This window comes from Festucalex cinctus, chromosome 1 (genome assembly GCF_051991245.1).
Source record: "Festucalex cinctus isolate MCC-2025b chromosome 1, RoL_Fcin_1.0, whole genome shotgun sequence".
NCBI lineage: Eukaryota > Metazoa > Chordata > Actinopteri > Syngnathiformes > Syngnathidae > Festucalex > Festucalex cinctus.
The window spans coordinates 68,386,037-68,411,500 of NC_135411.1; the positions used below are offsets into that span (position 1 = coordinate 68,386,037).

Below are 25,464 nucleotides of genomic sequence, written 5' to 3' on the forward strand. Positions count from 1 at the left end.
AGCTAATTGCAGTAGTGTATCTTTGTCTCTCTTTTTCTTTTTAATGCTTTATTGCACAACGTGCACTTACAACAGACACCACAAAAGTCACTTTAGTTTGAAGTAGTGCAAGTCAAGTGTATCTGAACAGCTCACACCACATACGTAAAGAGACGAGATTTTTTATTTTTTTCCCCCCCACTCATCACCGTCCTTCCTGTGAATCAATGCGCATACATCTCACAGCCGCTGTGAACAACCAAGTGCGTCAAATAAACACGAGCTTGCTATCCTTCCGAAAGGCTTGACTAAGGAACTTCACCTGCTGCACATCGATGTAAACAGGGTGTGTTCAAAGTCACGTTACTAGTGGTGTGGGAGCTCTGGATGACACATGGTGAACACAGTTTACCAAGACTGGGAGGCAGCGCCGTGCGAGTTACGCCACAATTTAATGGATCGTGAATGCTTGGGCGAACCCAAAAGCCGGCTTCATTTCTGAGGAGCCACACAACGAAACTTACTCTGACAATGAGACGGAGCCTGGCGTGTTTGATGGAGAACTTGCCCAGTTGTTTGTTTCGGATACAGAAGATGAGCACTTTGAGGGGTTTGTGGATTAGGACTGATCAAAAGCAACGTGGGTATATTACTTTAAGACCAACTGTACTCAATGTTTACATTGTTACGGTAAGGGTGGGCGATATGACGATACTAGATCGTTAAGAACTTTAATGTGTTGACGATCTCATAAAGCTGACAGATCGGCAAAATCGTCTGTGGCACATTCTGTACAGTCAACTTTATGCGGGCTCAAGCTTGGTTTATGCTTGATGCATCCGTTTTTTTTTTTCCTCCACTCACTCACTCATTCACTCACACAAACACACACACAAACTTACATGGTCTCCCGGCACTGAAGAAGTGACGCTTCCACTCCTTCACCTGGAGCCCGACTCATCCGTGAGGTTAGGTCCGCAAGATTCCACAAAGCAAATGACATTCGAACGAGAGGCCGAGGGCGCGCGCGGCCGCGGATGAGTCAGACGCTCGCGGGAGCTCCGAAAGATGAAACGAAAATGTGGACGTGAGACGTCCACATTGCCCACATGCGCACCTACGAGAATTTGTAAACTACGCAGAGTCTCAGACGAGCAAATGCTGTCGTAAACAGGGTTTTCTATTTTCCAATTCTGTGTTTTATTTACTTTGCCAACTCATTCCAAACTGTTTTTGCCAAATCACTCACAGAAGCTTACGTGTGTGAATGAGTGAGTGAAGAAAAAAAAAAATCCGTGCGTGCTTTCAAATTGCCGCACGCCGTGACACGGAGTGTCGTCACGCAGCAGACATGTTCGCCCGGCCCTGTTTGCGATACGCCACCCCCTGCTCTGCGATTGACTGGAGGGTTGTAAACACCGTCTTTCCACTGAAACGTCCCGCTGTTTACAAAACAAACACAAAATGGCAAAATACAGGCTGGGGAGGTGGGGGTTTAGGACAAAATTACCACAAAAGACTAACAAAAACAGATGTGTAGACTGAGAGAAAGTTAAAGTGTGTACATCCTGTATTTAAAAAGTGCATTTTCCTGAGTGAATCCGGCAGACAGCCCCTTTAAATGTATTTGTCTGAATGTTAATGACAACATGGTGGGTTTTCGAGAAAGTTAAGTGTGTAAAGGACAGCAGGACTTTTGAAATAAGTTATTGGTTGGCAACCGGCAGATGGTGAGGAGGTCGTACCTTGGTTGGCGTGCTGAGCAGCTGAGAGCAGAGCAGTGATGTTGAAAGCGGGTCCAGCAGTGAGGAGCTTATGAAGCACAGACCGCAAGGAAGCTTGGGTGACAGCAGCTGCCAAGACTGGAGGGAGGAAGAGGGCAACGCAAACACACATCCACACAGGTGAGTGACACACAACGTGAGCGCGACACAAAGTACGGCAAAGTTAGGAAAGTGGAAATAAGAAACGTCACCACCAATATAATTACCATAATTTATTATACATTCAACTTATGTCTGTTTTCTTGGCGTACACAGGTTAGGAACACCTTGCAACAAACTTGAATTAGTCTGTAAAATGTTGCGCCTTAGTGTTTTAGTAATCACACAGAGTTGACATTTTGACATGATGGACTAACAACATTCATAGTTTGTATTCAATTAAGATTCTAATGGCAGAAAGAAGTCATCCGTAAATGAACAGGTGAAAGGTTAGGCACAATCCATTTAGCATTCTCACCCTCATTGAGCTTGGCCATGTCCATCCCGCCGTTATTCATCTGCAGAGTAGCTTGAAGTGCAGGCAAGAGCTGGCGCAGGAGGGCTGGGTCTTGAAGCAGTGCTGGTGATGAAGACTGGGCACTTTGACTTAACTGCCCGGTAGAGGAGGAAGAGGAGGAGGACGAGGATGTGGTAGATGTGGTGGAAGATAGGTTTAGGGTCTGAGAGGACGAGGACATGGGGCCGGAAATGGAAGCATTGGACTGGTCCCCTGGAGTGCTCTCTGTGAAAACAATAACAAACATAAACATGCTCACTTTCAATTCAAGTGAAAATGGGAGTCAGCACACAACTGCCATTATTTAAAGTGGGTCCCGACCGATTAATCAGCTGCCAATTATAATCGGCCGATTATTGGCCTTCAAACATCAGCCTAAACAATCGGCCAATTGGCTGATTATTTTCCCCTTAAAACGTCATCAAAGAAAATCGAAGTTTCTGACGCTGTGAAAGTACCCTGAATGAACCATTTTGCTTGCGTAGCATTAGCAACTAGCAAGTGTGTAGCGTATGTTATTCTGTTGTCCCTAAGTGTCATTTAAGCTGTTTAATGACACCGCAGTTGGAGTTAACTGTAAAACTAAATACATAATGTTAGGAATTACATCACAAGAACGAGATCCCGGATACAAGCGGCCGAAATGAGTTTCCTACGCAGGGTGTCCGGGCTCTCCCTTAGAGATAGGGTGAGAAGCTCGGTCATCCGGGGGGGACTCAGAGTAGAGCCGCTGCTCCTCCGCATTGAGAGGAGCCAGCTGAGGTGGCTCGGGCATCTGGTTCGGATGCCTCCTGGACGCCTCCCTGGGGAGGTGTTCCGGGCATGTGCCACCAGCGGGAGGCCCCGGGGACGACCCAGGACACGCTGGAGAGACTATGTCTCTCGGCTGGCCTGGGAACGCCTTGGAATCCCGCCGGTGGAGCTGGTTGAAGTGGCTGGGGAGAGGGAAGTCTGGGTTTCCCTCCTAAAGCTGCTGCCCCCGCGACCCGACCTCGGATAAGCGGAAGAAGATGGATGGATGGATGGATGGTATACTTGAATATAAAACATGCTTCATTTTTAAAACATCGCTAGCCTAGCACTACCATGAAGTTGGCAAATGCTAACAGAAAGTTACCATCGACATCAGGAGTGTTTTTCCTTCAAATAATGAATATCCACACACAAATCTTGTGGGGACACATACCCATAGATGAGATAACACTATGCAAAGTAGGGCTGCACAATATATCGAAAAATTAGCAATATCGCGATATTGACCCATGCAATATGCATATCGCAAAGACATGCAATAAGTTTCATATGGAATTTTATGCTTTTATTTGCATTTGAGGAGTCAGCTGCTAACTAAAATGTGAACCACTACCCAATAGTTGAACAATATCGAGAGATACTTACAATTAACTAAAAATATATTGAGTTTGCTTGATTGGCGCATGAAAAAAAATCAAGTTCTTTCATTAGATGATAAAAATGTGATTTCTTTTGGTACGTTAAATATCGCAATAATATTGATATCGCTATCCTCAGCAACTAAATCGCATATCACATGATTTTCCAATATCGTGCAGCCCTGATGCAAAGGCACAAATTCTTTCCAATATGTGAAAAGCTTGTTATTTTAAAGGGCCTGTCAGTAGGTTTGACAGTTTCTGTTAGTAAACGAACCGTTTCTGTTTGTAAACAAACAATTCAAAATGGGCGCCTCCCATGACTCAACCCACACGAGCTCAACGTTCACACCCCCTGCCTCTGCCCACCGCCCCCCTGCCTCTGATCACTCTAATCACTCTACTCGTAAACAAACCACCCGTCTGCCTACACGCCCCCCGCCGCTCCAGCCACGCCCACTCCCAACCCCCGCTCTGCGATTGGGTGGAGGGGGAAACAACCGTCTGTCCACAGACACCACCCAGAAACATCCCGTTGTTGACAAAACAAACACAAAATGGTAAAATATAGGCTGGAGGTTGGGGGTAAATTAAAAAAATCACAACCATACATTAACTTAAGCCTAGAGGAGTAGACTGAGAAGGAGTTAAAGTGTGTGCATCCTGTATTTAAAAAGTGCCTTTTCCAGAGTGAAACTGGCAGACAGCGCCTTTAATAGAATTTAATCGCAACTTTGTTCTGTACTCATTTTAAGCGTGTACACCAGGGTTCCCCAATTCCAGTCCTTGAGGGCCGCAGTCCTGCAGGTTTTCCATTTTTACGCCTACAAACACACCTGATTCATATAATGAGCTTATCAGCGTGCCTGATAATTATCCTTATCTTTAGTATCAGGTGTGTTGGTAGGCCGAAAAATGGAAAACCTGCAGGACTCCGGCCCTCAAGGACCGGAATTGGGGTACCCTGGTGTACGCCATGGATGCATGGCACCACACTACCCCCAAGAGGCTAAAAAGCACAGGAACAGTCAGTATTTGTTCTTATTGTTTTTTCAGTTGCTATTATTTTAGTTTATTCTATTCTTATTGTTTTTATTTTGTCATTGTCCTTACGTTATATTATAAAGGTGATATTTCAAGGATGCAAACAATCTCTTTTTTCAAAATTCAAGGATGCAAACATCCAATTCCAAGGATTTTTTTTTTGTCTTAAAGGGATCGTTCGGATTTTTTAACACGAATCTCACTTTGGTCCTCACCTCCAGTGTGTGCGATCAGCACTGACTTACCCCTGACAGCGTTCTGTGACACGCGTTCTGGTCCGGTGTTGGACGAGAGGAAAATATTCCAGCAAGCTGGCTGGGGTCTCGGAAATAAAGCGTTTTTCTTCTAAAAACTATTTGTTTTCAAAAGCGTGATATATTTCCATCACAATACTCCTTTCCTGAAAAAAGTCAGACGCCATTTCCGCCAGCCACTACTTTTCTGTTCGTTCGTATCACGGCGCGGCGCCCTGTAGAGGGCTAACCGACGCACTGCAGCCAGCTAGCTGATACTTCCGCCTTCGAAAAGGCAAACAACTTCTAGCGGAAGGATCAGCTGGCAGCAGTGCGTCAATTCGCTGTCTACAGGGTGCCGCACAGTGATACGAACGAACAGAAAAGTAGTGGCTGGCGGTAATGGCGTCTGACTTTTTTTCAGGAAAGGACTATTGTGATGGAAATGTATCACGCTTTTGAAAACAAATATTTTTTAGAAGAAAAACGCTTTATTTCCGACACCCCAGCCAGCTTGCTGGACTATTTTCCTCTCGTCCAACACCGGACCAGAACTGGTGTCACAGAACGCTGTCAGGGGTAAGTCAGTGCTGATCGCACACACTGGAGGTGAGGATCAAATTGAGATTCAAGTTAAAAAATCCGAACGATCCCTTTAACACACGGCGTGTGTGACATTTCCAGATGACATGGCACAAAATGCAATCCCCCAGGTCGGTCCCAGGTTAGCCCAGTAAGTCACAAGACTTGTGAAAATAAGATAAAAAATATATATAAAAGAAAAGGTTAATGCCTTACAGCAGTTGTAAAAAAGAATGGTTTTAGTATTGACACAGAAATCCATACATTAACCTTGTATACTTCATGATTTTTTTTAGAGATAGACCGATAATCGGTCGGGCCGATAATCGCGGCCGATATTTGACATATTGGTACATATCGGTATCGGTCTGTTTTATTAATCTGACGGCCGATATGAGCGATCCATTTAAAACTCCGTCTTTTCGCTTCGAATGCAGCCCAGAGCGTCTCTGTCTGTTATGGAGTCCAACTCCAGCAATGTAACGCCCATAGCAGCATTTGATTGGTTAGCCGTGCAAGAGCCAGAACCAATCAGTAGTGTATGCCTGTATCACAGTAGCCGGTCACACACGCACCCACGGACACAACGCGACAGACACATCGAAGGTAAGTTAAAAGAGAAGAGACTCCGCCGATCGTTTCACCATGATAAGCTAAACACATTGAATTATGTTGTGTATTAAATGCACTATATGAATGGAGCTGCATTGCCTTGCATTGAATCCCCGCTAGCTAACAGTGGTGTGTTCAGCTTAGCATGTAGGCTAACACCCAGTAGCTAATTCGCTACTTGAACTACTCGGGGAGGGAATCACACACATTTTCACTTAATTAAGTAAATAATGTTTGTTAGAAAGGTTCCAAATATTAACAGTTGTCATTATTATATTGTCTAGTTCCATGTTAAGAGTAGAGTAATGTCATTATATTTACCTCTCGTGACGCACACATTGCATTCTGTGGTCACGTCCACTACTTGTTGCATAGCGGTTATTATGCAGTGAGATGCCACAGTGACACTAAATAGCGTTTAGTTACTTTATATTGTGTTTATTTGTCGCACTGGTTTGCCATTGTGTGCCTTAAGCTTCGACGTCGATTTGATTGACAGCTCGTTGTGCACCTCGTTAAAGTCCGCTCCGTAACTAATTAAGTGTCTCAAACACCGTTTAACTACACGAACGTGTTCTCTTCCGTATGTTTGGCATTAGTCGAGAAGTGCACTAAAGTATAGTGTGCTTATTTGCTTGTTTTGTCTCTCTTTTCACGTCATGTCTGCTGTGAGTTGGGACATTATGCTCTCAATGGATGCCACTAATATGTAACATCTACGGCCGTAGTCGGCTGCAATTAATGTTCAGTGATGTAATTTCGTTACGTGCCTCATACTTTGAATAATGAGCTCATGTTTGGTGTGTTGTATAACTTTCTCGTGTGTTAGTAACTATTCATGTGGACAGCTAAGACAGTGCTTGTTAATGTGAATTAGCAATGTTGCAGCCCAGTTATTATTTAGACAAGTACATCTGTGCCATTAAGTGATACAGTACAGTACAGTAGTGAGAGAATAGTGGGCCCATATAGACACGTGTGTGTATAAGTGTAAAACACATTAAACAGCAGAAAGTGGCAGCGGTCCACCGCAACAATGTCTGTTTAACCAAGTTATTCTTACTATTATTATAACCAAGTTATTTTACTCTACCTTTTTCTGCGTTGATTGGGGCATCCTAAGTGGCACTAAACTACATGATGAAGTGTCTTTTGACAGTTCTCTTGTAGAGAGGAGTAGCATGATATTGCTGTTCTCGATTTAAGATCCTCAGCTTATCAAAACTGTCTATATGGTAACAATAACAATAATTATAATAAGGTCTACAAGAACTGTATGGTGTTCAGGGATGAATAGTTTTTCTCATGGAATTTTTTTTATTTTTTTTTTGCTGTAGTAATACGTAATGCCACAGCTGATGCACATTTTGAATGACAGGGTTCCTCCTATTACTTCAAAATATAAAAATATAACATTTATAGAATAAAACTACAAGTATCCCAAATGCTATAAAAGGTAATGTCACATTGGCCCCCACATTTAACTCCCCCCGCCACCAACGTCTTATTGCAGATAGAAGGATGTAAAATGAAAAGTGCAGTGTGAGAATCCATTGTAAAGAACGGTTAGGGTTTGCATTATTCAAAAATTTGGTGCCAACATTTTAACTTTTACTGCAAATGAATATCGGCTTCAAATATCGGTTATCTGCCTCCTTGACTACCGATAATCGGAATCGGTATCGGCCCTGAAAAAAGCATATCGGTCTATCTCTAATTTTTTTTTATATGGACTTGTCATCCAAAGCAGAGAATCTTCATAGTGAAAGTTTGTGCATAAGTGGCACCCATTGAAAAGGAATTGGGGAGGGGTTAATTTCATTTATTATAAATATATATTTTAAATAATCAGCAATCTGTACTTTTTTCCTGCCAAAAATCGCTATCGGCCTCAAAAAATGTATATCGGTCGGGCCCTAAATTAAAGTAACTGATAAACCACAAGTTAAGTTCAGCTGTTCATTTTTTTAATTTCTAGCAAAAAGCCTGACGCTTTTGTGCTATCATTGACTGAAAAATGTGACTGTATAGAGTACAGGAGTACAGACTTTTTATTCCCGCTGTATGATCAACTGCTAAAAAGCATAGATTCTAGCTGACGACTTGGACAAGGATGATGGTATGGACACATTATTAGCTAAACTGGATGGTGTTTTTCTAAAAGAGGAAAAGGATCGTACCTACAAAGCCTATTCTCATTTTGATCGAATTACGAAAGACAGCTCCGTTTCAATGGAAGATTACATCATAGACTTTGAACAGCGTTACAACCGGATGAAAAAATATGACATGACACTACCTGATGCTGTGTTAGCATTTAAGCTGCTGGAGACAGCTTGTTTCGACGAAAAAAAAAACAGCTCGCGCTCACAGCATGCACGGAGTTGAATTACTTGTCAATGAAATCTGCGCTCAAACGGATTTTTGGAACAAAAACGACAAGTTCGTCAGCTGAGTCAGGACGCAGCTTTTCTCACGGATCAATGAGAAATAAAAGGAAAACGAAACACGTCGTTCAAAAGTGGTCAAATCAGGACACCACTACCAGGCACCAATCCATTGGATAAATTTGGCAAACGTTCGAGGTGTGCTGTGTGTCAAAGCACATTTCATTGGGCCAAAGACTGCCCCTATAAGAGGAATGAGCAAGTACAAATAATTGAAGATGAAAATGTGGATGAAGTGAACATAACATTGTGGACACAGGACCCCATGTCTGACTCAGAAATTTTTTTGACTGAAGCTTTTGGAACAGCCATTATAAACACCGCGTGCACTCGCACAGTATGTGGTGAGATGTGGCTGGAGAGCTATGTCAATCAGCTCAGTCCAGAGCAAGTCAACAAGCTCGATGAAAACAGAGCACCACAGTTGTAGGCCATTTCGTTTTGGAGATGGAAAAATAGTATATTCCAACAGAAAAGTGAGACTTCCGGCTAAAATAGGACAAACAAGATGTAATATTGCCACAGAAGTGGTCAATTTTGACATTCCCCTGTTGTTGAGTAAAACATCCCTCAAGAGGGCTGGAGCAATTTTAGACATGGAACATGACAAAGTGGTAATTTTAAGCAAACAATACCCCTGGAGTTCACCAGTTTAGGACATTACTGTGTGGACATAAGAGATGAAGATAACACTGGGAATTAGGGGTGTTAAAAAAAAATCGATTCGGCAATATATCGCAATACTACAGCACGCAATTCTCGAATCGATTCAATAGGCAGCCGAATCGATTTTTTAACATCCATTTTTGCTGAAAAAATATTCAACAAAACGTCTAACTTTCACACCTTAAGCATGGAAGAATGTTATATTAATGGAACATTAAGCCTTACTATTTTATTTCAATGCTATTGTAACATGAAAAAGGTTACAACCTGTTAAATACAGTGGCTCACAGTTATAACACTGAAGTTTGAGATCAATAAATAATATATTTTCATACAAATCTTACAGTGTACATGTACAAGTTTACTGAATGGTATTTTCTAAATTGAGTAAAAAGAAATCGTAACAATCGACTTGTGAATTCATATCGGGAAATCGGTATCGAATCGAATCGTGACCTATGAATCGTGATACGGATCGAATCGACAGGTAGTAGGCAATTCACACCCCTACTGGGAATGTAGTGAAGGATTTGCAAACAACAAGTAAAGAAGAAGTCCTTTTGGTGACTGAAAATATGCGTCCAGATGAAAAGCACAAAGCCCTGCTCAAGCTTCACAAACAATTTGGCCATGCATCAGCAAACAGACTGCAGAAGCTTATTCAAAGTTCAGAGACCAAAGACAAAGACTGCCTCACTATTTTGCAACAAATAGTACATGACTGCGACATATGTCAGAGATACGGCAAAACTAAGCCAAAGCCAGCTGTTGGACTGCCACTAGCTTCAGAATACAATGGCAGAAAACAGTGGCAGTGGATCTGCATGAGTTGGAGCAGAATGTGTGGTACCTTCATGTCATCGACCAGTTTTCACGCTTCAGTGCAGGAACTATAGTGAAAACAAAGAAGGCATCCGAAATCGTCAACGCCTTCATTCACGTGGATAAGTGTGCATGGACCTCCACAGCGCATCTTCAGCGACAACGGTGGAGAATTCAACAACGAGGAATTCAGGGACATGGCGGAGAATTTCAACGCAGAAGTAAAGACGACAGCGGGGCACAGCCCTTGGAGCAATGGACTATTGGAGAGACACAATCAGATTCTTACAGCCATCATCCTCAAGGTAAAACAGGACAATGGCTGTGATTGGCAGACTGCCGTGGACTGGGCCCTTATGGCGAATAATTGCATGCACAGTGTTCATGGGTATAACCCCCCTCATCTTGTATTTGGTCAAAATCCTAACCTACCTCTCTATTAGTCGATAAGTCGCCTGCACTGGAAGGTACAACAATGAGCTTTAAGGTGGGAATACATATATCTGCTCTGCATACTTCTAGAAAAGCTTTCACTGAAGCTGACTGTTCAGAGAGGTTGAGGAGGGCACTGCGTAAGCAGCTCAGGCCAACAAATGAAAAACATGAAACAGGTGATAAAGTCTATTACAAACTAGCAGATAGTGCAGAGTGGAAAGGACCCGGGGTCGTTATTGGTCAAGATGGAGTTGTTGTGTTTGTCAGACATGGAGGTGTGCTTGTTAGAGTGCATCATTCAAGGCTCAGAAAGACACACACACACACACACACATGATCAGTATAAAAGTACAGCAGTACAAAATGTTTGCAGTGAAATCAGGAGTGAAAATGTGCAAAGCAGGGTGACAAAAACTATACAGGATGTGACACACAGTGAACAGCTAAGACAATGACGATGAACAAAATGGAGACAGAGAAACCAATGTAGGAGAAGGGGTACATCCAACAGGGACTCAAATTGAGATTGAGCACAATGCTGTATATGATAAACGTGTCCTTATTGACAATGTAAAGTTGAAACAAGGAGAGACTGTAACTTTTATGAAAAGGAATGAGGATGTCCCTATGAGAGCAAAAGTGCTTGGCAGAGCAGGCAAAGCCACGGGCCAGTATAAAAATTGGTATAATCTCCAATATATTCAGTCTGATGGTAGCGACGGTGAAAAGGAAGCAGTTGATATGTCAGGTGTTGATCATCTCGACATTGACTCGGAAGTCATGAATGATGATGTACTTATTACAAAAGACATATCATTTGATGCAGCTAAACAGGAAGAGATCAAAACCTGGTATAACAATGATGTTTTTGTGGAGGTAGAAGATCCAGGCCAAAAGAGTATTTCTACTCGATGGGTATGTCTCAAAGAAAGTGACAAAGGTATAGTACCTAAAGCCAGACTTGTTGCCAGAGGTTTTGAAGAGTTTAATATTCAAGAGCTACAAAAAGATTCACCAACTTGTGCATCTGAATTCCTCAGGTTGCTGTTGACCGTGATTTGTCAAAATCAGTGGAAAGTCCATTTCATTCATTTATGTCCGTCCACCTCTAGAAGCAGGCAGAAATAGAATTTTGTGGAAACTAAAAAAATGTGTATATGGTCTTGCTGATGCATCACTATATTGGTATAACAGAGTCAAAGAAAAAATGGAGGGCACAGGTGGACAAGTATCAAAAGCGGATCCTGCAGTCTTCTATTGGTTGGACACGAAAGGCAAAGTTACAGGTGTGCTTGCATGCCATGTAGATGATTTTCTATGGGCAGGTTCATCAGACTTTTCTTCTGATGTGATATCTCGACTTCAGTCAGCATTCCATGTTGGACGTGAGGAATATGACGATTTCCGTTATGTGGGAATGGGTATTGTTTCTGTTAATGGTGTGATACAGATGCATCAGCACGGCTATACTGAAAATTTGCAACTGATTCACATCCAACCAGTGCGTGCTATACAGAGGGATTCACCTGTAAATGAAACTGAAAGAGAGCAACTTAGGTCTAAGATAGGACAGATCTTGTGGGTTGCTAAACAGACGAGAACTGATGTAATGTTTGACTCATGTTGTTTGGCATCCAGTTTAAAAAATGCCACAGTGCAATCTATTCATGATGCAAACACGGTCATTCTGAAACTCAAAGCTGCGGCGCTGTGACCTCCTCAGGGGTCAAAGGTCACCCGCTCTCACCTCTCCCGGGCCTCTGTATGAAAGTCACACCTTTGCACCCCAAATCTGCACTAAACCTTCACCTACGTCCACCAAACTTTAGATTCTGTATCTGGACGCTGCTGGCAGGCAATCACCGATGGTTAAGAAAAAAAAAGGGAAAACAAGAAAAAAGGGAGTAAAAGAGTCTTTGGGGTTGGCGTTGCAGTTTGCACCTGCTTTGGCGTGGCGTGTAGCGAGTGTCTGCTCTCGGGGCAACGGTTGCTGCCAGGGACAAAAGTGGCCACGTGTTTGGCAAGTTTCTTGGAACAAAGAGTTGGAGCAGGCCAGGAAACTTGCAGGTAGTTGGCCTGAGGATGGTCAGAGAGCGATCGGGAAGAGGCATCGGAAGAGGATGTTGGAAGAGAGATGTTGGAAGAGAAAGAGCGAGGGGGTCCCCTCGTCTTTTTAAAGTTATGGGCGGGGCTTCAGTAGGTGGTGGCACACCCTTCTGTTCGCTCACAGACTTTTAAAAAATAAAAATAAAAAAAAATTATTAAAGGGATTAATAATTTGGCATTAAATTTGGTCAGTCTGGCAAATCAGTTTTCCCACACAACACACATCGTAATTAATGCATCATAAACTAACTTGTGAGGTAATTTCTTCTTGTCTAATCTGACTGAACTGAAAGATATTGATTACCTTTCATTCCTTATGGAGTACAAATGAAATAGGACGTTCATACACACAAAGACAGAACATGAATCATTCGTAGTTCAGTTATCTGTCAAGAATTATCATGGTATAAATGTGTAAAATGTGGTTACTTGTAGGAATTCTCACTAAGGATTAGGGGTGTGAATTGCCTAGTACCTGACGATTCGATTCGTATCACGATTCACAGGTCACGATTCGATACCGATTAATCCCGATACGAATTTATAAGTCGATTGTTGCGATTTTTTTTCCATTCAAATTTAGAAAATACTAATCAGTAAGCTTGTAGAGTGTAAGATTTATATGAAAATTTATTATTTATTTATCTGAAATTTCAGTCTTATAGAGGTTGTAATCTGTTTCATGTTTGAACAGCATTAAAATAAAATATTAAGGCTTAATGTTCCGTTCATATAACATTCTTCCACGCTCAAGGTGTGAATCCTAAAAAAAAAAAAAAAAAAAAAAAAAAAAAAAAAAAAAAAAATCGATTCTGCCGATTTTTGAATCGATTCGAGAATCGTGCGATGTAGTATCGCGATATATCGCCGAATCGATTTTTTTTTTTTTAACACCCCTACTAAGGATAGTCCCAAGTTTCACCACTTGACGGTGCTGTTGCTCCATCTAGACGTTCCAGGAGTGCCCCCTGGAGGGGCGCGACGCCAGACTATCCTTTGTGATTGATAAGAGGTCATGAACATTCCTTTGATCAGTCGTTTGTATATTCCAAATCATTGAAGGCGTTTTCTCTGGCTCCGGGAAGGCGGGCTTGAATACTCTCCTTCGGCAGACGCATAAATTCCTTTGTCACCTGGTCAGCGGCTTCAAAAGAGCTTTGTTGGTAGTTGAGTGACCACCTGCAGAGCTAACCAAGCTTAGATCCTGTCTGGGCTGTGGAATGTTTATGCAACTGCAGAGAGTTTGCTTTAGAAGAAGCAAACTAAAAAAAAAAAAAATAGAGGGTGGACTGGGCCATAAGCCATAGTTGTTACAGACCCCCCTTCGTCAAGAGGGATGAATCTTCAGGATGTCCAGGTTGACGGGTCCAGATGATGCGGGGCCAGGGTCCAGGCCACGGTCAGACGGCCGGAGTCCCAGTCACGCTCTGCTGCAACACGCAAGACATACCACTGGTGCAACTTTTCTCTAACCTCTGCCGGGTTATGTGTATGCAGGGTATGTCTGTGTGTTTTCAAGGTGTCTCTTATGTGTATTCAGTTAACAGTGTCTAGCTTGGTACTGTGTTAGCTAACTGAGGGACTCGGGTCCCAAAACAGGCGCGGGCCTGGGAAAGCCGCAAGACGCGAAATTCCAAACAAAAGAAAAGGAAGAAAACTTTTCCTAAGGCTATAAGGCTAGTATCATATTATGAGTAACTAGGGAAAACGAACAGCAAATTAAAGAAAAGAGAGAAACCGAGGAAGGGGACTTTTGCCTTCTAAAACTCAAAAACCCGGGATTATACTCAGGCCATAACTCTCTTATAACGATGGGGAGGTTGTCTCATGCGTGTCGAGGCAAGTCTCCACCCCTGGGGGTGCTCGTCAAAAAAAATCTGAGGTCGGTTAGCGCGACACTGTCGTTGCTAAGAGCAAAAAAAAGGGAAGAGGGGAGAAAAAGAAAAGAAGGAAAAAAAAAAATCAGAGTATCCTCGGTAGTCACTCTAGACTAAGGGAAGGAAGACAAAGGGCTTTGTTAGATTAGCTAGACTCACTAAAACTTTAAAAAGAGTACTCTGACCTGCTTTTGAAGGCCTTACGTACGGGGGAGCTTTTTGTAGCTAGCAAAAAAAATGCAGCATACCATTCATAAGTATTATTACACCTTGCGTGTACATAATCTTTTGAATTTGAGTTGCAAATCGTTTTATTGTTGTCTAGTCTAGTTCTGCATAATGCTATCGGTGTTACAGCTAGGACCGTATCCTTAAGTGTTGCACCAAGCGTCTGTAAATAAGTAGAAAAACACAGTATGCTAACTTCTCGCAATCATTCGTAAGCAATCCTGGTTATTCAATCAAGGCAATTTCCGCTGCAAGTCCGGGTTCAACCGTTTCTGGCCGACTCACCACGGCGGTCATGCACAATATCAGGGTCGTCATCATATCACACCATCCTCAAGCAACCCACAAAGACAAGCGGATTAGCGTTGCTCGGTGTGGTATCACTTAGGGGTTCGGTAGGTGCAGCGGGGTGTTGACCCCCCTTTTGCACGTCTGATACTTTTAAACATCGTAGTCAGCTAGGTCGGTCGACGGAGTTTGGCGCGTCTGTCGAGGGTGTTGGTTGGGTCGCTGACTCGGAGTCAGCTGGTGACCCCCCTTTGTCAGTTTCGCGCGCATGCTGGTCCTGAGATTCGCTCGATCACGTTCCCAGACGTTCAAAACCGCAGTGACTTTTGATCTGGTTTCGGTGGACCCACCTCAGTTGGTCCCCCTGACGTCCTTTATTCATCCTAATTTGATAGGCGACAGGTGACAGTTTGTCGACGATTTCATATGGTCCTGCCCACCGGGGAAGAAATTTTCGGGCGATGCCCCTCTGGGCACGCGGAGTATTAGCATTTGGTTGCGCGAACAAGTAGTACCATACTCGATCACCTATTTCGAACTCGGTTCGTGAGGCTTTCCTATCGTAGTAGGTTTTCTGACCTTCTGCACTTTGCTTAAGCCGTTGTTGAGCAAATGCAAACGTGGCTCGGAGGTGGGCTTGCAAGTCCTCCACGTACTGGGAGGCCGTGTATGCAGTGGCTAGGTTTGTTTCTCCTGGCTGGTACATCAGGTGCAGGGGGAGCGTCATTCGCCGTCCGGTCATCATTTCAAAGGGGGACACCTCAGTGGATTCGTGAGGGGTGGCTCGAATCGCCATGAGGATCAGTGGGAGTCGGGTGTCCCAGTCCCGATGGTTGGAAACAACAAACTTTTTCAGCAAATTTACCACGGTGCGATTCGTCCGCTCCACCTGTCCTGATGACTGCGGGTGATGGCTAATATGCAACTGGGCCTTGATTCCGAGCATTTGCCAAAGTTGTTGCATTACCTCGGCTGTGAAGTGGGTTCCCCTGTCCGAATTAACCCGTGAGGGCAATCCAAAACGGGAGAACACGTGGTTCATCAGCAGGCATGCAGTGGTGTGTGCGGTGTCGTTTGGAGCAGGCAGGCATTCTACCCACTTGGTGAACGTGCAAACTACTGTAAGAAAATAATTGTTCCCTCTCAGAGATCTGACCAGTGGTCCCACCCAATCAATTTGGAGATCAGACCATGGGAAGGTGACTCCTTTCTGTTGGAGTGGTGCTCGGTGACTCGGGTTTGCTGGCTGAAACTGGCAGCAAACCAGGCATCCTTTGCTGTAGGTTGCCACGTCATTACGCATGCGCGGCCAGTATGCCACCTGTTGTAGTGCGGTGACAGTGGCCTTGAATCCGCGGTGGCCTGCATAAGGAGCGTCGTGGGCGTATGTTAGCAAGACCCCCCTTTGGCTCCGTGGAACCACCAACCGCAGGGCAGGCGGAGACCCAGAGTCATAAACCAGAAGGCCCTTAACGAGACGCAGCCTTTGCAGCACGGAGAGCAAGTCTATGAAGTCGCTGTCGTCACGGAGTTGGCGACAGGATCAGAAAGGTGCTGAATTATTTTGGAAAGCGCGGGGTCGCCGGCCTGTTGGGCGACCAAGTCGGAGGTTCGGGCGGGCGGTACGCACACCACGGGCCCCATAGGGGTTCGGTGTGGGGGCGTCGCGAGGCTCAGCGGCGGCCGCAGCGCGCCGGCTCGTGACAACGTGGACCTCCAGGGTGGGCTGGGTGGGCAGCCAAGCTGTATCAAATGTCCAAGGAGTCCCGTTGAGGGCCCCTTGTTTGGCTAACGTGTCCGTTAGGTCGTTAAAATGTGTGTCAGGTCCTGGGACTTTTGAGTGTCCCCGGACCTTTTTCCAATAGACATGCATATCATTGGAGGTAACCAAATGGTCGCATGTCACAATGAGGTTGCGGTGTTTAACGGGTTTCTTCGCTGACGTAAGGAAACCATTTCAGCGCCACACCGGTAGTCTGTAAATAAGTAGAAAAACACAGTATGCTAACTTCTCGCAATCATTCGTAAGCAATCCTGGTTATTCAATCAAGGCAATTTCCGCTGCAAGTCCGGGTTCAACCGTTTCTGGCCGACTCACCACGGCGGTCATGCACAATATCAGGGTCGTCATCATATCACACCATCCTCTAGCAACCCACAAAGACAAGCGGATTAGCGTTGCTCGGTGTGGTATCACTTAGGGGTTCGGTAGGTGCAGCGGGGTGTTGACCCCCCTTTTGCACGTCTGATACTTTTAAACATCGTAGTCAGCTAGGTCGGTCGACGGAGTTTGGCGCGTCTGTCGAGGGTGTTGGTTGGGTCGCTGACTCGGAGTCAGCTGGTGACCCCCCTTTGTCAGTTTCGCGCGCATGCTGGTCCTGAGATTCGCTCGATCACGTTCCCAGACGTTCAAAACCGCAGTGACTTTTGATCTGGTTTCGGTGGACCCACCTCAGTTGGTCCCCCTGACGTCCTTTATTCATCCTAATTTGATAGGCGACGGGTGACAGTTTGTCGACGATTTCATATGGTCCTGCCCACCGGGGAAGAAATTTTCGGGCGATGCCCCTCTGGGCACGCGGAGTATTAGCATTTGGTTGCGCGAACAAGTAGTACCATACTCGATCACCTATTTCGAACTCGGTTCGTGAGGCTTTCCTATCGTAGTAGGTTTTCTGACCTTCTGCACTTTGCTTAAGCCGTTGTTGAGCAAATGCAAACGTGGCTCGGAGGTGGGCTTGCAAGTCCTCCACGTACTGGGAGGCCGTGTATGCCGTGGCTAGGTTTGTTTCTCCTGGCTGGTACATCAGGTGCAGGGGGAGCGTCATTCGCCGTCCGGTCATCATTTCAAAGGGGGACACCTCAGTGGATTCGTGAGGGGTGGCTCGAATCGCCATGAGGATCAGTGGGAGTCGGGTGTCCCAGTCCCGATGGTTGGAAACAACAAACTTTTTCAGCAAATTTACCACGGTGCGATTCGTCCGCTCCACCTGTCCTGATGACTGCGGGTGATGGCTAATATGCAACTGGGCCTTGATTCCGAGCATTTGCCAAAGTTGTTGCATTACCTCGGCTGTGAAGTGGGTTCCCCTGTCCGAATTAACCCGTGAGGGCAATCCAAAACGGGAGAACACGTGGTTCATCAGCAGGCATGCAGTGGTGTGTGCGGTGTCGTTTGGAGCAGGCAGGCATTCTACCCACTTGGTGAACGTGCAAACTACTGTAAGAAAATAATTGTTCCCTCTCAGAGATCTGACCAGTGGTCCCACCCAATCAATTTGGAGATCAGACCATGGGAAGGTGACTCCTTTCTGTTGGAGTGGTGCTCGGTGACTCGGGTTTGCTGGCTGAAACTGGCAGCAAACCAGGCATCCTTTGCTGTAGGTTGCCACGTCATTACGCATGCGCGGCCAGTATGCCACCTGTTGTAGTGCGGTGACAGTGGCCTTGAATCCGCGGTGGCCTGCATAAGGAGCGTCGTGGGCGTATGTTAGCAAGACCCCCCTTTGGCTCCGTGGAACCACCAACCGCAGGGCAGGCGGAGACCCGGAGTCATAAACCAGAAGGCCCTTAACGAGACGCAGCCTTTGCAGCACGGAGAGCAAGTCTATGAAGTCGCTGTCGTCACGGAGTTGGCGACAGGATCAGAAAGGTGCTGAATTATTTTGGAAAGCGCGGGGTCGCCGGCCTGTTGGGCGACCAAGTCGGAGGTTCGGGCGGGCGGTACGCACACCACGGTCAGCCATTTCTGCAGCATTCGCTGACAACTTGCGAGATCTCGATCCAAGTCTTGCCGGTTTCCATTGAACACGGAACCTTCTCTTACAATAACCGCAGTGGGCGTGTGCGCCTTAAACCTTCAGTGGAAGCAGCGCTCACTGACCCACTACTTCTTGGCCTCACACCCTTTTTGTGGGTACATATTTGCTTGTTCGTCTTGCCGTCCATGTGGACACCATCAACAACGTGCTGTGGTCCCTCACCAACTCGGAACCTCTAGCTTGTGTTCCCAGTCTTCCAAACATGAAGTCCGGGCAGACCATCAGACCATGACGGGCATAGTTTGAGTCAGTGCAGATAACCAGCACCGTGACACCGTGTTCAACTGCCAATTTGAGTGTAATCAGGATGCCAGCGATTTCCGCATATTGAGAAGAGTGGGGGCTCAATTGGAATTGCAGTGGTTTGCACGGTGTGTCGTCGACCCAAGCGATGCCCACCCCAGCCTGCAGCTGGGTTTGTTGGTGGTAAGAGCAACCATCCACGTAAGCTGTAGGCATGTCTTTGCAGACATGTTCCTCAAAATAGCGGTGACGCGTGAATTCCGGCATCGGTGCCACGGCGACGTCTGTCAAGTGGTCATCCAAAGAGGAGCTCCTCATCATAATGTCATCGACATAAATGAGGTTGCCCCTGGCGGCGGCATCAGGGCACGCCTTGTTGAGGAAGATGTTAAATTCGGCTGGCGAGTTGGCGTAGCCGAATGGACACCGGTTGAAAGTGTACTGTTTGTTGCCAAAGGTGAATGCCAACTTGTATTGATCCCTGGGGTCCACTGGGATCGTCCAGAACCCAGAAGCCACATCGATGGTGGTGAAGGATTTGGCATCTCGAACCTTGGGAAGTTCCTGTTCAAGTTGTGTCATGGGCCATCGCGAAAAAGGAACCTGTTGGTTCAGTTTGCGATAGTCAATTGTTGGTCTCCATGTGCCGTTTGGCTTCAAGACTGGCCACAATGGAGCCGAATAGGTGCTGTTACAGGGGCGAGTGATGCCCTTTTCCAGCATGGCGTCGATAGTCTTCTGTACTGGTTCGTAAGAAGCTATCGGAATCTTGTACTGGCGCACGAAAGTTGGAGGAGCGCCGGGCTGAGTCGGGATGCAGACCACATGTAGTGCCGTCAACCCGCAATCCAAGGAGTCCTTGGCAAAAGAGGCTGTGTATTTCATTAACACGGTGCGCAAACGTTCGCGGTCCTGTTCGGACCGGAGCGCATCGGCGCGGTGCAGAACTTCTTGGAGGTGCGCCTCGAACTCTGGGTACGGTTGAAGGTCCCCATTTGGAGTCGTGGCTGGTTGAGGTGTCTCTGGGTTTCCAGAGGGAATGCTAGAGGGCGTTGGAGGCAACGCGCTCAAGGCATAAATCACCAGTTGTTTGTCTGTCCCCAGGTCCACCCAGACGATGTCTTCATCGTTGGTGGGACCGGCAGGGTTGACCGTAACAAGCTGAGATGGCCTGGTGAGTCTTCGGCCACCGGTGTCTTCAGTCAAGAACAAGTCAGATGGGATGTGTCCAACCACAGGCACCGTTAGAGTGAAGTCGTGGAAGTCGGAACGGATGAGCAGGCCCAGACGGGTCGCTTTTGGTATGAGAACGTCGTACGAAAGGGGGTTGTGAACCAAGATCAGAGTGGTGAGGGAGGCGTCCACGATGGGCGTGGCCTCCAAGAGTAACGACAGGTTCATGAATTCCGATGAAGGTTGAAAGAAAGCGGAGCTAGCATTCAAGACCTGGTTAGCTCGCGCCACCAAGCGAACCGGAATGTTGATCGTGGTCGCCGGAGCGATCACTTCATCCTCGTTTAAGACTTCGCAAGCATCTGGGATGGTCTGCCCGGACTTCATGTTTGGAAGACTGGGAACACAAGCTAGAGGTTCCGAGTTGGTGAGGGACCACAGCACGTTGTTGATGGTGTCCACATGGACGGCAAGACGAACAAGCAAATATGTACCCACAAAAAGGGTGTGAGGCCAAGAAGTAGTGGGTCAGTGAGCGCTGCTTCCACTGAAGGTTTAAGGCGCACACGCCCACTGCGGTTATTGTAAGAGAAGGTTCCGTGTTCAATGGAAACCGGCAAGACTTGGATCGAGATCTCGCAAGTTGTCAGCGAATGCTGCAGAAATGGCTGATTTGTCAGCCCACAAGGCGAGGACAGCGTCAACAGGTGCACCTTGCACGTGGACACCTCCGATGATGCGCGGGGCGTACCCTGCATCAAGCGGTGGTGGGTCAAGGTCACAAAGGAAGGTGTCCTTTGTCGGTGACGCGAGGGGTCCAGCCTTGGACCGTGTCGTGTCCCAGCTCCCTGTGCGTCTGCGTCCCCGTGGGGTGGCTGCGCCCGAGTCACAGTGCAGAGCTGAGCCTGGTCAGGGCCCGAAGGAAATGTCGGCAGGGCCTGCCGCACCTGGGCCCAAATATGGAGTCTCCGGTAGTCTATGATGGGTTGGAAGCGGAACAACAGGTCTTGGCCAATAAGAAGGGGGACTGACTCAATGGGTCCCACATAGACTGGATGAATGAATTCCATGGGGCCAATGGACCAGTGTACCATCGCGACAGACTCCAGCTTTATGTTAGTAGGTGAGAAGGCGCTAACGGTAAGTGGGCACCGCAGTAGGCGGAACGGTCGACTTGTTAGCTTGTGACATGGCGCCGAGTTGTTCGAACACTGTGTTGGACATCACCGTGATGTCTGCGGCGGGATCTACAAGGGCTTCGTAGGTTAGAGCTCGCTCCAGGGTGACGCTCAGATAGAATTTACGAGCTATCCCCCTGGTGGTGAGATCACCTAAAAGCTGTTGGAACGGTCTCACGTCATCGGGTGATCGCGATACACGCGGGTCAGCTGTAGTATTTGGATCAACCTGCAGTACCAATATTGTTGAGTCAGAAGGCGGTTTAGTAGGTGTCTGAGTGTCGGCTACTGGAGGCTCCGCTGGTGAGTCACTTCAGTGGGCATCCGGCCGTCGGTTAGTCATAAAGACGGGTCTTTTGACGAGTCTTTTGACAATTTCAGGAGTGCCTTCCATATGCCGTCGGCAACTGCATTGTGGTCGGTCTCGGAGTCGACTTGGCGGTTCCGGGACTCGCGGCAGGAATCGGTTGCTGGCGCGCGTTCGACTTTATCACGTTTTGGATGATAGCGCGAATCGGGCTTACCTTTAGCAAATTTGGAGCGCCGGCGGTCGGCAGCTTGCTTTTCTCCGTCCGATTTCTCGTCACACGGGTAGTCGGTTTTGGAGCACGGCTTCCTGTTTCGTTTTTTTGATCTAGCCTGGTCTTCCCTCGGAGCATAGGAGCGAGCTCCCTCCAGCTCTGAAGGAGGACCCACGTCCACTTTATAAATTCCTGCGTCGCCTACCTTGGGGGCGGATAATTTTAGCTTTGCATAGCCCCTAGCTGCTAAGTCACGTAGCTGCGAGCTATTCAGTGTCTCAGGACACAAAGCCAGTCCCAAGTAGTGGTTAAGGTTTTGTTGGAGGTTTCGGACAAACAATGTTTTAAAACCAGGATCTTCCTCCATGCTGGGTTCGTTACGAGTCCCAAAATAGGCATCGCGAAGACGACTATAGAAAGCCTGAGGAGACTCCTGCTTTCCCTGTTTGATGAACATGGCGGCTTCCATGCCCGACAACCCAGGAGAGCCGTCAAACTCGCGTGAGATGGCTTGGTGCAGTGCCAAGGGGTCAGACAACACATCAGAAATAGAGGGTGGACTGGGCCATATGCCATAGTTGTTACACTGGTGAAACACTTGCAATGTCAAACGGTATAGACAATGATGTTTTCCTTGCAGCACTCTTCTCTGAGCTTACCACAGGGACTACAAAACTTAATGCTCCTGGGTTGGTCTGTGTCACAGACAATCACTCTCTGTATGACGTCCTTAAATCAACAAAACAGTCACAGAGAAAAGGCTGCGATTGGAGTCAAAGAACTTCTTCACAATAAAGAGGTGCTCTGGTCAGTGACAAAGGCTCAACTAGCTGACTGTTTAACAAAAAAGGGAGCATCACCACTGGTCCTCTTGAAAGCACTCAGTGAAGGACTGTGGTGTTCAATTTGAATGTGTTTGCCCTCTTTTTTTAAAAAAAAAAAGGAAAAAAAAGAGGGGGAGTTTGAATGTTTGAATTTATGGGTTCTTTTACTGTTGATGTTTTGCATGCACTTAGCTTATTTTTTTTATTTATTTGCCCCTGCTTCTATCAGTAAGAATTCTGATGCCTTTTTATTTTTTTATTTTTTTTTTAAGAGAGAAGAAGGTAGGGCTGGGTTAAACGATTATATTTGTAATCGATTAATCTAGAAAATAGTTTTTCGATGCATCGATGAATCTAAGGATTCACTTTTAAATGCGATTCGATTCGATTCCGATTCGATTATCGATTATCTCCCTATAATTTTACCTCTATAGCAATTAATGCTAATTTATCTCCATGAGTAAAACACAATTTTCTTCTTTCCAATATATTTTTATTCAAGTTCAAAAATGAATTTTATTGAACAATACGAAAAAGTGCACACAGCTCTAATGCAATGGAATCCTACAATAACGAAATAATAAAATAAAGCTCTCTTTTAATAACTAAAACTGCAAAAGCCACAATCCGAACCAAAATCTTATCAACATGTAAAAAAAACAAACAAAAAAAAACAGCAGTGGTGACGGCTGCAATGTTCAAAACAACACAGCTCCACCACCACTCTCACGCTTTCTGTGTGCATCTGCTCAGGTGTGTGTGTATGTTGTAGTCATGTGTTGTGTTGGAGTGGATGTTCGCATCTCAACATGCTCAGCTGTCAGGCTTGCCCCTTTTTTTTGTTGACTATATTTCCAGTCACTGAAAAAAGCCTTTCATATGGCGTGGATGTTGCTTGTTTATTAATAGACAGAAATAAAAAAAAAAATAAAAAATAAAAAAAAGTTTACGTGTATTTGAAGAGTGTGTGTCTGTGTCAATTTAAAAAAAAGTGCTAGCAACAAGCGAGTGTGTTAGGGCTGTGTGTTTGCGTGTGTTCAAGTGGGCAGTGGGTACATGTTCTGTGAGCGAGGCTGCAAAAAAGTTATGTGGTGCAGTTTGGAAGAATGACGGTGTTACTCATTGCCAGCAAGGAAAGAAAAAAAAAAAGTTGAAAACGTACGATGTCTTCTCCACACAAGAAGCTCCCGGGTGCCTCCTCTTAATCGCGGTTGTGCTTTTATGGTATGCCAAGTACTTTGCATTTTTAGGTGTAAAGTATTCCCATACTTCGGACGTCTTATTACGAGGTCGTTTCTTCTCCCCGGACTCGCTGCTACTCGATGCTGCTATTTTTTGATTCAATAACTTTATCCCTTCGCGCTGCGCACAGCGAAAGAAAAAAAGGAGGCAATTCCGCTTCTCAGCTTCCGCGTCATCTATCTATTAGAAACAATATACACATTGTATTGTGTCAATGCTAGCTTGCTTCACACTTCGACAATAAAAAAAAAAAAAAAAAAAAAAAAAAAAAAAAAAAAAAAAAAAAAAAACTCCACACTTTCTCCATTTTTGATCCGGCCCCTGCCGGTACACGTAGCTTGCTTGTCATGTCTTCCGGGTATCTGAAAACCACAACGATCGTTGCCCTCCATTGCTACACTGTAATTGTGCACAATATACGTGCATTGTACGTTCTGCTTTATTTTTTATTTAATTTTTTTTTTTTTGCGCCCTGTGTTTTGTCTGCAAGGTAACGGATATTTGGTGGCCCAGACATTGCGCAACGGCGCCAAAAGTGACGCATCGACGTGCATTTTTTGCGTCGACGTCATCGATGACGTCGACGCGTTGTCCCAGCCCTAGAAGAAGGAGATTGTTACCTTTGTGTTCCTATTTGAAATGCTGTATTGTATTAAGTGTTACAGCTCCCCCCCTATTGTTGAACATAGGGAAAGGTTAGACATGTGCAGTGGATGTTTAGTTGGTTTGGTTATGGCGGATGGCAAGCAGGTGTTTGACCACTCCAGGGAATAAAAGTTTGAAAAGACAACAAACATGTTTGATTAGTACAAGTCAACACAACTACTCTAAGTATTAATTTGTCAAAACGACAGTCAGCTTGTCTTACTTGTAGCTTTGTCCTGCAAGGCCTCTTGTCTATAGTCCATGTCCCTGGGGAAACTGTTTGCCACCAACTTGGCTGGGTCTTTCTGCCGTTGCTCTCTGGAGTAAATTCAAAACAGCAGTTACTACATGTAAGAAACAGTGTGTTCTGACATACGTCAGTTCAAGTGGTACACCCCTTGCTCTTGTCCAGAGGTGGGCAATTAATTTTGAGCGTCCATCATTCGGCAATCGTCAACAGTCGGGAAACCCTTCCGTCATTGTCAATATTTCAAGCCGACCTGTCAGTCCACCATACATGGATTGCTCAGCAAAATCAGCGTCTGTCTAGGTTTCCATCATTCGAGATGGGCATCCGTCAAAGTTCCATCAATCATCATCACCAATGACGGATTGCCGAATTTTTTGACGGGTTGACGATTACATTGACGGGAAAAAACACCCTTCCTTCAATGTTTAGTTTGTCAATTTTTCAAAGTTTCCCATCAATCGTCAACAAAATGGGCATCCAACATTGACAGACTGATTCCATCAATACTGACGGAATGCCCACCTCTGCTCTTGTCACATACTAACTGCAGATATTAAAGCTCCTGGATTAACATGTA

The 25,464-nt window shown here is 45.6% G+C and overlaps 1 protein-coding gene across 1 annotated transcript in view; it reads right to left on the minus strand.

Moving 5' to 3' along the window:
- Positions 1-25,464, minus strand: part of LOC144005954 (WW domain-containing adapter protein with coiled-coil-like) — a 48,140-nt gene that overhangs the window by 12,650 nt on the left and 10,026 nt on the right. Inside the window, exons 6-8 of the mRNA XM_077504478.1 lie at positions 24,861-24,955; positions 2,221-2,484; positions 1,725-1,841 (exon numbers count right to left, since the gene is read on the minus strand). Coding sequence (XP_077360604.1) covers positions 1,725-1,841; positions 2,221-2,484; positions 24,861-24,955 — 476 coding nt within the window. The remainder of the gene's footprint in view (positions 1-1,724; positions 1,842-2,220; positions 2,485-24,860; positions 24,956-25,464) is intronic.